The 12170-nt window shown below is 46.2% G+C and overlaps 1 protein-coding gene across 2 annotated transcripts in view; it reads left to right on the plus strand.

Annotated features, from left to right (window-relative positions):
* LOC108698168 (ras-specific guanine nucleotide-releasing factor RalGPS1) overlaps positions 1–12170 on the plus strand; it is a 183120-nt gene that overhangs the window by 57557 nt on the left and 113393 nt on the right. For both annotated transcript variants that reach the window (XM_018229456.2, XM_041572316.1), the window contains exons 7-8: positions 4398–4487; positions 5700–5792. In XM_018229456.2, the coding sequence (XP_018084945.1) occupies positions 4398–4487; positions 5700–5792 (183 nt within the window). The remainder of the gene's footprint in view (positions 1–4397; positions 4488–5699; positions 5793–12170) is intronic.

Genomic DNA, 12170 nt, shown 5'->3' on the forward strand with positions numbered 1-12170 from the left:
CATAAGCCCAGCTTTAGGCAACTACTTCTTGGGTTTGTAAGTAACTTAGTCTCCCTGTCAGCCTTAACTTAAGGCAAGTACGCCTTGGGTTTGTGAGGAATGTAGTCTCCCCATTAGCCTTGGCTTAAGGCAAGTACCTCGTCTTGGGTTTGTGAGGAATGTAGTCTCCTCATCAGCCTTAAGGCAAGTACCTCATGGGTTTGTGAGGAATGTAGTCTCCTCATCAGCCTTAAGGCAAGTACCTCATGGGTTTGTGAGGAATGTAGTCTCATCAGCCTTAAGGCTAGTACCCCTTGGTTTTGTGAGGAATGTAGTCTCCTCATAAGCCTTGGCTTAAGGCAAGTACCTCTTGGGTTTGTGAGGAATGTAGTCTCCAAATCAGGCTTGGCATAAGGCAAGTACATCTTTGGTTTGTGAGGAACTTAGTCTCCCCTCTTGGGTTTGTTATTGAGCAAGCTCTCTTTCCATTGTATCACGGCTTATAGAACAATAAGGAGCTACAATCAAGCTCTTCACAAGAACTGTGAAAGGGAATATTACACAACGAAACCACACATCACGAAGGTTTGCGTCTTGTTGTTGGCCTCAGGGTATGAAAGAAGACAGCAGCAGACAATGATCTAATGAATCATTTTTAGTTGAAAGGGTCAGAATTCCTTTTGCTGTGCATCATACTGGCAGAATCACTCATGGCTTCTATCTAGGAACAAGCACAACTGGGCCCAGGTGTCCAACTATGTAGCACCTAAAGGGAGGTCAGGAGTAAGAAATGAGGGGGATGGTCTCTTTGTTTTATCCATGTGCAGGTCACGTGGGTGGGGGGATTCCTCAATTATTTTTTTTTCACTAATCCCTTCCTTAAATTCAGTAAAAGTTGCATATTTGGTATAGGTTCTGTTGGAAGAAATGTTTGCCAACTCTGCAGGAATGTCCTGTTCTAGAACTGAGAGGTAACAGGAGATGAAGTCATCGCCGCTCAATCACTTACACTCACTCAATTAGCAAAAGCAATAAATATATATCATCGTCATTTGTATCCTTTCAGTGCCGCCTTTGAAGATTTCCTTGTCTCTGTAACAGATACATTCTCTGACTACCAGACCCCTCTCTGTATCCTGCGAAACTAATTGGTCCTCTCATTAGTTTTGTTCCTCTCCTAAAAATATTATCAGCCCCAACATTTTCTTTCTCCTGTATCGTTCATTTATTTACTGGTCTTTCCTAGATTCGATTCTGACGTTTAAAGGGAAAGAGCCATCTTTATATGTATGTTATTGCTGTGCTTCTCTATGTAGCTTGGGGGCTATATTTATATATGCTTTCAGGATATAGGTTTCCCTAGTGGCTTTTTAGCTCGGGGGCAGTAAATATGCTTCTAGAATAATATAGGCACAGGATCTCCATCCTTCATATAGTGTTTGCTCTTCTCTAGCACATACAACAGTTGGGCAAAGCTCAGGTATGCAACAAGCAAGACTGCGTTGTTCCAACGATTCTTCCCAGGGCATGTTTGTTCCCCAGCAATGTTTGTTTGAGGTGCCTATGAACCTAGACAGATCCAATTTCTGAAACCTTCACCCGGAAAAGCCACCCACTTGGACTGGCTACTCAATCTGACCTTCAGCTGCCTTATCTGCGTGCTGCTGGCCACCATGATAACATGACTTCACCAGAGGGTGGGGAATGTTTTATGAAGTTGCTAAACTTGAGACCCATGAACTTCATGGCTACACCCATAGCCACATCGGCAAGTCCAACTCGCAGGTACATGAATGGAAACCAGAAGAGTCACCTCTTTTTATGATGTTTCCATTATTAACGTTCTTCCATCGTAAGCTTTGAAAGACTGATCAGGGGTCTTGAAAGGAGATATCATTCCTCCTCGGAAAAGCAACTGTGGAAACGCTTAAAAGCAGTGGAAGTGTGTTCCTTAGATCGCGCTACTCAAGATCCAAAGATCAGACTATGGAAAGTGTCAAGAAACGGCAAGGGTCATAAAAAGATCAGCGTTGTACAATAAACAGGAGGCCCCTCCAGCGGCCACTAGGGTTGGCTGCTTAGCACTAGTCTTAGCTCACTTTTCCAGTCCCTGGAAAATATGAAGGCACGATATTATATTTAACGGGAGAGAAGAGGCGTCTGCTGCGTAATAAAGAAAATACACACAATTCTAATAAATTTGTAATTCTCTGCAATAAACGAGCCTCTCACGGTTACGCCAAGCCATAAACCTGCACAAATTCCAAAGATGTTCAAGGGGTTAAACACCTGTTTGCCGACACGCAGCCAAAAACCCTGTTGATAAAGCGAGATTGATCATTAACGACGTTCCCCGGCCTCCACGGGCTTTTGGGTCACCGCCAGTGATCTTGTCAACAAATTTTTCCCCAATTAGGTAATATTTGGGGTTTGAAAAGACAAGTGAGTATTGTGTCATTCCAGCCAGCCGTGCTCGCTGACATGTCGTTTGGTGTTTCTAATAAACTGTTTACAAGTTTCATTCGGGACACTCGTTGTATTGAAGAGGTTCATGAATAGATGCTCTTTTTCCATCCCATTCTACTGAACCCCCCCCCCCCACCGCTAAATATACAGAAATATTTCTCACGTGTTCTAATGTCTTGGCTGGCTCCTAACACAGATGCGAGTCATTTCAACATAATCAAGTAGAAAACCACAGGCACAGGCTGCCATATTGTTCCACTTATTGGCCAGCTGGCTGAAACCTTGTTTGGATCCATTTTGGTGTCACTAGAGGAAGCAGACCCTACCAGTACTGGGGGTCCCAGGAACAATACAGTGCCCAATGAGACATATATTGATAGGCAGTTTCAATTAACATTCATGAGAACATCTTATACCAATATATTTTGGAGGCCCTAAATGGTTTTGCTGTGGGACCCAGTAACATCCACTTAGAGCACTGGGTGTAATGGTTCTTCTTGTAGTCTCCAACAGCTGGTGGGATCTGGCTGAGGTCTGGCTGCCCAAAATATAAATCAGTTGACTGGGGCTGAACTCCTCCTGTAATTTGACCTTCACCCCCCTATGTGCACCTCCCACCTCTTTAATGCTACGTCTGACAGTCATGCCAGGTGAGCGGGCTTGACATCCAATAATGGGAGGGCGCTTGGGATCTGGGAAGGGGGACCACATTTTGAATGAGGCCATGGGGAGTGGGCTTGGGATCAGCAGGGGAGTGGGCTTGGGATCCTGGCAGGGGAGTGGGCTTGGGATCAGCAGGGGAGTGGGCTTGGGATCAGCAGGGGAGTGGGCTTGGGATCCTGGCAGGGGAGTGGGCTTGGGATCAGCAGGGGAGTGGGCTTGGGATCAGCAGGGGAGTGGGCTTGGGATCCTGGCAGGGGAGTGGGCTTGGGATCCTGGCAGGGGAGTGGGCTTGGGATCCTGGCAGGGGAGTGGGCTTGGGATCCTGGCAGGGGAGTGGGCTTGGGATCCTGGCAGGGGAGTGGGCTTGGGATCCTGGCAGGGGGGTGGGCTTGGGATCCTGGCAGGGGGGTGGGCTTGGGATGTGGGTGGGGGGAGGTCTTGGTTACCGGTCAGGGGGCTTGGGATCTGGGCAGGGGTCTTGGGATCCGGGTTTGGGGGGGGTTGGGATCCGTGCAGGGTGCTTGGGATCTGGGCAGGGGAGTGGACTTGGGATCCTGCAGGGGAGTGGACTTGGGATCCTGGCAGGGGGAGTGGACTTGGGGTCCTGGCAGGGGGAGTGGGCTTGGGATCTGGGAAGGGGAAGTGACCTGAAACCGGCGCCAGGGAGTCCACTGGGTTTTTTCCCGGTCATCCACCGGTCCAGTCGGACACTGAATCAGTCGATTAAGACTGAGGACTGTTTCTGCCTTCATTAGTCCTGCTTTGTTATAAAATAAGTCATATGTCATGATGGAAATGCTGGTTTTTTTTACTTCCTTATGGAATATCCGACTTTTAGCAGAATTTAGCTCAAGCCTGCCGGACAAATTTAAAGCAGGTTGAAGCTCAGTTCTAATTAACGCGAGAGTCTCACTCAGAAAGTATATTTTATTTTTTTCAAATGAACAAAGTTGATTCCATGAGTAACTTCAAGTAGGTGCTCATCTGTATTTTATTCACAGCAGAGTTATTTTTGTTTTTATCATTTTACACGATATAGTCAACAAACAGTCGATTCTTCCGAAACCAGAGCAGATTGGTCCCCTCACATTCTGCTGCTATGAAGACAAATGAATCCAGGAAAATGACAAATATTTAGCTTTAGTTTAGTCCTTTCATCCGCACTGTCTCCCTTCCTGGTTTCTACTCTCTGAACAAAGAACCCCCCCTTTTTCACAGGTGATGACTCCTTAACCCCAACACCTGTAATGACTTTTCCAGACTTTCAACCTCTATCTTGTTTGTTTCAGGTCAGCTTCTGGGTCGTCCGAGAGATTTTGACAGCACAGACGTTGAAAATTAGAGCGGAAATACTGAGCCATTTTGTCAAGATCGCTAAGGTGAGTCTCCCGGGGAAATTAAAGAAGCCGAAATTCCAAAATCTATGGATTCGTACTCCACCATGAATAGATGTGTGATGATTTTATACAATTCCAGCAGGTTCTGGAATAGAAATAACTTCTAAACTGCGGCTTTTACAAATGATCGAAGAATAATAAACTGAAAGAGAAATATTCCGTTTTTTCTTATTTTAACATAAAACAATAATCATTAGATCTGTGTAGTATCATTAGATGTGTGTAATTAGGCAGGAATGCGCAGGACGGAGGTTCAGAAGGAGCCGCAAGTGGAGTCCCATGACCTTCTAAACTCTGAAAGAAGAATATTTAGTCTTGGAGTTATTTAAAGCACCTGCTCAGGTTTCACCGGGGAGAGTATGATCCGTGCAACTTGTTTCTTTTTCACGATAGGGTTTCAGCCTGGGGGAGATGGGAATTAGATGCAGGCGGTGGTTCAACTGGGTAAAGAAGGGCTTCCTACTGTAATACAGGCTGTAGCCATGGACGAGTGGTGGCCGTCTGTTCCGTCCGTAGGGCTGATAGACTGAACAGACTGATACCTTACTCATGGTATGGCCCAAGTATGGCTCATGGTATGGTCCAAGAGGACTAGCCAGTGTATGGCTTATGGTATGGCCCAAGAGCACTGTGTATGGCTCATGGTAGGACCCAAGAGGACTGGCCAGCGTATGGCTCATGGTATGGCCCAAGAGCACTGTGTATGGCTCATGGTATGGCCCAAGAGGACTGGCCAGTGTATGGCTCATGGTATGACCCAAGAGCACTGTGTATGGCTCATGGTATGACCCCAGAGGACTGGCCAGTGTATGGCTCATGGTATGACCCAAGAGCACTGTGTATGGCTCATGGTATGACCCCAGAGGACTGGCCAGTGTATGGCTCATGGTATGACCCAAGAGGACTGGCCAGTGTATGGCTCATGGTATGACCCAAGAGCACTGTGTATGGCTCATGGTATGACCCCAGAGGACTGGCCAGTGTATGGCTCATGGTATGACCCAAGAGGACTGGCCAGTGTATGGCTCATGGTATGGCCCAAGAGGACTGGCCAGCATATGGCTCATGGTATGACCCCAGAGGACTGGCCAGTGTATGGCTCATGGTAGGCCCCCAAGAGGACTGGCCAGCGTATGGCCACATGCAGGCAGAAAGAAAACGTTCATAGTTCGTTTTTTGTTTTGTTTCTTTCAGAAACTTCTGGAACTGAACAACCTCCATTCTCTGATGTCCGTGGTGTCAGCGTTACAAAGCGCCCCGATATTTAGACTGAACAAGACCTGGGCTGTGAGTATCGGCCGTGTGGAAATTAGGGTTCAAGCTGAGGGTTGTCTGACCCCATGTGCAGAGGCGCAGCATATAATGCCATCTGCTTTATTATTCCCTACTGAGCTTATGCACATGTCAAAAAGAGTGTAAGTTCTTTGGCAGAGTCAAAGAACATCAGACAGAAGGCAGCACTTGCTAGAATTAGGCAGCCAATAAGATCCCGCAGTCTGTAGTAGCTCATGTACCCCCCCCCCCCGCACTTTGTTTAGTCTGCACAACTTTCTGGTTGAAATGTGGCCCAAAACACATGTGTAAACTGAGCTCAACACTGACGTAGGGAAACCAAATTCAAAGTAAACTTAAGTCAAAAATAAAATGGACCCCCCTCCTCTGGCCCTTGGGGTACAAAGTAATTCACTTCAGTTAATGTTGGGCAGTGTCTTTGTTGTGTTATTTTTGTAATGATTGTCCTTAAGCAATTGTTTATACTTGTTATTAGTCTATAAAGCACAAGTACTAGGGACAATGGGCACTAGGGAAAATGCCCACTCATAGTAATGAGTGTGACTGTGGGATAGCAGGTATAGTAGGGAGAGATGGTGTCTATAGTAACAGTGGATAATAGTCTCTGGGAAGGGAGTGTGACTGTGGGATAGCAGGTATAGTAGGGAGAGATGGTGCCTATAGTAACAGTAGGATAATAGTCTCTGGGAAGGGAGTGTTACTGTGGGATAGCAGGTATAGTAGGGAGAGATGGTGTCTATAGTAACAGTGGATAATAGTCTCTGGGAAGGGAGTGTGACTGTGGGATAGCAGGTATAGTAGGGAGAGATGGTGTCTATAGTAACAGTGGATAATAGTCTCTGGGAAGGGAGTGTGACTGTGGGATTGCAGGTATAGTAGGGAGAGATGGTGTCTATAGTAACAGTGGGATAATAGTCTCTGGGAAGGGAGTGTGACTGTGGGATAGCAGGTATAGTAGGGAGAGATGGTGCCTATAGTAACAGTGGATAATAGTCTCTGGGAAGGGAGTGTGACTGTGGGATAGCAGGTATAGTAGGGAGAGATGGTGTCTATAGTAACAGTGGATAATAGTCTCTGGGAAGGGAGTGTGACTGTGGGATAGCAGGTATAGTAGGGAGAGATGGTGTCTATAGTAACAGTGGATAATAGTCTCTGGGAAGGGAGTGTGACTGTGGGATAGCAGGTATAGTAGGGAGAGATGGTGCCTATAGTAACAGTGGATAATAGTCTCTGGGAAGGGAGTGTGACTGTGGGATAGCAGGTATAGTAGGGAGAGATGGTGTCTATAGTAACAGTGGGATAATAGTCTCTGGGAAGGGAGTGTGACTGTGGGATAGCAGGTATAGTAGGGAGAGATGGTGCCTATAGTAACAGTGGATAATAGTCTCTGGGAAGGGAGTGTGACTGTGGGATAGCAGGTATAGTAGGGAGAGATGGTGTCTATAGTAACAGTGGATAATAGTCTCTGGGAAGGGAGTGTGACTGTGGGATAGCAGGTATAGTAGGGAGAGATGGTGTCTATAGTAACAGTGGATAATAGTCTCTGGGAAGGGAGTGTGACTGTGGGATAGCAAGTATAGTAGGGAGAGATGTGCCTATAGTAACAGTGGATAATAGTCTCTGGGAAGGGAGTGTGACTGTGGGATAGCAGGTATAGTAGGGAGAGATGGTGTCTATAGTAACAGTGGATAATAGTCTCTGGGAAGGGAGTGTGACTGTGGGATAGCAGGTATAGTAGGGAGAGATGGTGTCTATAGTAACAGTGGATAATAGTCTCTGGGAAGGGAGTGTGACTGTGGGATTGCAGGTATAGTAGGGAGAGATGGTGTCTATAGTAACAGTGGGATAATAGTCTCTGGGAAGGGAGTGTGACTGTGGGATAGCAGGTATAGTAGGGAGAGATGGTGCCTATAGTAACAGTGGATAATAGTCTCTGGGAAGGGAGTGTGACTGTGGGATAGCAGGTATAGTAGGGAGAGATGGTGTCTATAGTAACAGTGGATAATAGTCTCTGGGAAGGGAGTGTGACTGTGGGATAGCAGGTATAGTAGGGAGAGATGGTGTCTATAGTAACAGTGGATAATAGTCTCTGGGAAGGGAGTGTGACTGTGGGATAGCAGGTATAGTAGGGAGAGATGGTGCCTATAGTAACAGTGGATAATAGTCTCTGGGAAGGGAGTGTGACTGTGGGATAGCAGGTATAGTAGGGAGAGATGGTGTCTATAGTAACAGTGGGATAATAGTCTCTGGGAAGGGAGTGTGACTGTGGGATAGCAGGTATAGTAGGGAGAGATGGTGCCTATAGTAACAGTGGATAATAGTCTCTGGGAAGGGAGTGTGACTGTGGGATAGCAGGTATAGTAGGGAGAGATGGTGTCTATAGTAACAGTGGATAATAGTCTCTGGGAAGGGAGTGTGACTGTGGGATAGCAGGTATAGTAGGGAGAGATGGTGTCTATAGTAACAGTGGGATAATAGTCTCTGGGAAGGGAGTGTGACTGTGGGATAGCAGGTATAGTAGGGAGAGATGGTGTCTATAGTAACAGTGGATAATAGTCTCTGGGAAGGGAGTGTGACTGTGGGATAGCAAGTATAGTAGGGAGAGATGTGCCTATAGTAACAGTGGATAATAGTCTCTGGGAAGGGAGTGTGACTGTGGGATAGCAGGTATAGTAGGGAGAGATGGTGTCTATAGTAACAGTGGGGAGATAATAGCTGGTGAATTGTACCAATACAAGGGAACATGAAGTGTTAATGATCACATGACAAGGCAGCAGAGTAAATAGAATAAAGTGTGGCTTCCAGTAGAATTAAGGATGACATTACAAGTGATGGAGTTGGTAAGTCTCGCCAGTGGTATGTGCAGCACAGGTGCCCAGATATAATTCTTGTAGCTTAGGACTGAGCTTTATATATATCCCACAGTCACACTCCCTTCCCAGAGACTATTATCCACTGTTACTATAGACACCATCTCTCCCTACTATACCTGCTATCCCACAGTCACACTCCCTTCCCAGAGACTATTATCCACTGTTACTATAGACACCATCTCTCCCTACTATACCTGCTATCCCACAGTCACACTCCCTTCCCAGAGACTATTATCCACTGTTACTATAGGCACCATCTCTCCCTACTATACCTGCTATCCCACAGTCACACTCCCTTCCCAGAGACTATTACTATAGGCACTAGTACCTTTTATTATGTATTTCTGTACTCAGACTCATCTCTGTAGATTTAAGTTTTTTGCACTTTTTTTGAACCGCTGATTTTGCAGATTTTTTTCCTACAGCTGGAATGAGTTGTGTTTTTTCAAAATTACTTTTATTTCAATTTGGCGTGACCTAAATTTTGTGTCTCTGTATTTTTCCCTATTAGCCCAGCTGGTTTCAGCTGATTATTTTCTGAACATTTTTGCACATCTGGAGTGAAGCTAATTGTGAATAATTTTTTCGGAGCTGACATGTGCTGATCATTATGGGAATGGATATTGTAGAGCAGGTGGGGCCTTTCATATTAGCAGCTGTTTATCTGTATCACATTGCAAAATGTGCCATGCTTTGATTTCTTTCGTAACTAAAACCTATGGGATTTGATCCCCATACCTGTACCAGCAAGCCTCTTAGTCGATTAATTGTGCCTCAAAAATAATATAATATACATGCCCAAACACAGTTTGACTTGTGTACGAACTACAGATGAGATGTGGTTCTCAACTAAAATATTCATGTATAGGATCTAAGTGATGGGTTAAGATATGGTTACATGGTTACAGATATATAGAAACATTGGGGTAACAGTCACCCTGCTATAGTTCCAGGGGTACCCAGGGTACAAATAAACACTCACCCCAAATCTCCCCCTAACTGACCTTCAGACTGGGCCCCCTTAGCTCATAACAAGGTTACAGATATATAGAAACATTGGGGTGTCACCCTGCTATAGTTCCAGGGGTACCCAGGGCACAAATAAACATTCACCCCAAATCTCCCCCTAACTGGCCTTCAGACTGGGCCCCCTTAGCTCATAACAATGTTACAGATATATAGAAACATTGGGGTGTCACCCTGCTATAGTTCCAGGGGTACCCAGGGTACAAATAAACACTCACCCCAAATCTCCCCCTAACTGACCTTCAGACTGGGCCCCCTTAGCTCATAACAAGGTCACAGATATATAGAAACATTGGGGTAACAGTCACCCTGCTATAGTTCCAGGGGTACCCAGGGCACAAATAAGCACTCACCCCAAATCTCCCCCTAACTGACCTTCAGACTGGGCCCCTTAGCTCATAACAAGGTTACAGATATATAGAAACATTGGGGTGTCACCCTGCTATAGTTCCAGGGGTACCCAGGGCACAAATAAGCACTCACCCCAAATCTCCCCCTAACTGACCTTCAGACTGGGCCCCCTTAGCTCATAACAAGGTTACAGATATATAGAAACATTGGGGTGTCACCCTGCTATAGTTCCATGGGTACCCAGGGTACAAATAAGCACTCACCCCAAATCTCCCCCTAACTGACCTTCAGACTGGGCCCCCTTAGCTCATAACAAGGTTACAGATATATACAGTAGAAACATTGGGGTAACAGTCACCCTGCTATAGTTCCAGGGGTACCCAGGGCACAAATAAGCACTCACCCCAAATCTCCCCCTAACTGACCTTCAGACTGGGCCCCCTTAGCTCATAACAAGGTTACAGATATATAGAAACATTGGGGTAACAGTCATCCTGCTATAGTTCCAGGGGTACCCAGGGTACAAATAAACACCCCAAATCTCCCCCTAACTGACCTTCAGACTGGGCCCCCTTAGCTCATAACAAGGTTACAGATATATAGAAACATTGGGGTGTCACCCTGCTATAGTTCCAGGGGTACCCAGGGTACAAATAAACATTCACCCCAAATCTCCCCCTAACTGACCATCAGACTGGGCCCCCTTAGCTCATAACAAGGTTACAGATATATAGAAACATTGGGGTGTCACCCTGCTATAGTTCCAGGGGTACCCAGGGTACAAATAAGCACTCACCCCAAATCTCCCCCTAACTGACCTTCAGACTGGGCCCCCTTAGCTCATAACAAGGTTACAGATATATAGAAACATTGGGGTGTCACCCTGCTATAGTTCCAGGGGTACCCAGGGTACAAATAAGCACTCACCCCAAATCTCCCCCTAACTGACCTTCAGACTGGGCCCCCTTAGCTCATAACAAGGTTACAGATATATAGAAACATTGGGGTATCACCCTGCTATAGTTCCAGGGGTACCCAGGGTACAAATAAACACTCACCCCAAATCTCCCCCTAACTGACCTTCAGACTGGGCCCCCTTAGCTCATAACAAGGTTACAGATATATAGAAACATTGGGGTGTCACCCTGCTATAGTTCCAGGGGTACCCAGGGTACAAATAAGCACTCACCCCAAATCTCCCCCTAACTGACCTTCAGACTGGGGCCCCCTTAGCTCATAACAAGGTTACAGATATATAGAAATATTGGGGTAACAGTCATCCTGCTATAGTTCCAGGGGTACCCAGGGCACAAATAAGCACTCACCCCAAATCTCCCCCTAACTGACCTTCAGACTGGGCCCCCTTAGCTCATAACAAGGTTACAGATATATAGAAACATTGGGGTGTCACCCTGCTATAGTTCCAGGGGTACCCAGGGTACAAATAAGCACTCACCCCAAATCTCCCCCTAACTGACCTTCAGACTGGGCCCCTTAGCTCATAACAAGGTTACAGATATATACAGTAGAAACATTGGGGTAACAGTCACCCTGCTATAGTTCCAGGGGTACCCAGGGTACAAATAAACACTCACCCCAAATCTCCCCTAACTGACCTTCAGACTGGGCCCCCTTTAGCTCATAACAAGGTTACAGATATATAGAAACATTGGGGTAACAGTCATCCTGCTATAGTTCCAGGGGTACCCAGGGTACAAATAAACACCCCAAATCTCCCCCTAACTGACCTTCAGACTGGGCCCCCTTAGCTCATAACAAGGTACAGATATATAGAAACATTGGGGTGTCACCCTGCTATAGTTCCAGGGGTACCCAGGGTACAAATAAACATTCACCCCAAATCTCCCCCTAACTGACCTTTCAGACTGGCCCCCTTAGCTCATAACAAGGTTACAGATATATAGAAACATTGGGGGTGTCACCCTGCTATAGTTCCAGGGGTACCCAGGGTACAAATAAGCACTCACCCCAAATCTCCCCCTAACTGACCTTCAGACTGGGCCCCCTTAGCTCATAACAAGGTTACAGATATATAGAAACATTGGGTGTCACCCTGCTATAGTTCCAGGGGTACCCAGGGTACAAATAAGCACTCACCCCA

Source organism: Xenopus laevis, chromosome 8L (assembly GCF_017654675.1).
Source record: "Xenopus laevis strain J_2021 chromosome 8L, Xenopus_laevis_v10.1, whole genome shotgun sequence".
NCBI lineage: Eukaryota > Metazoa > Chordata > Amphibia > Anura > Pipidae > Xenopus > Xenopus laevis.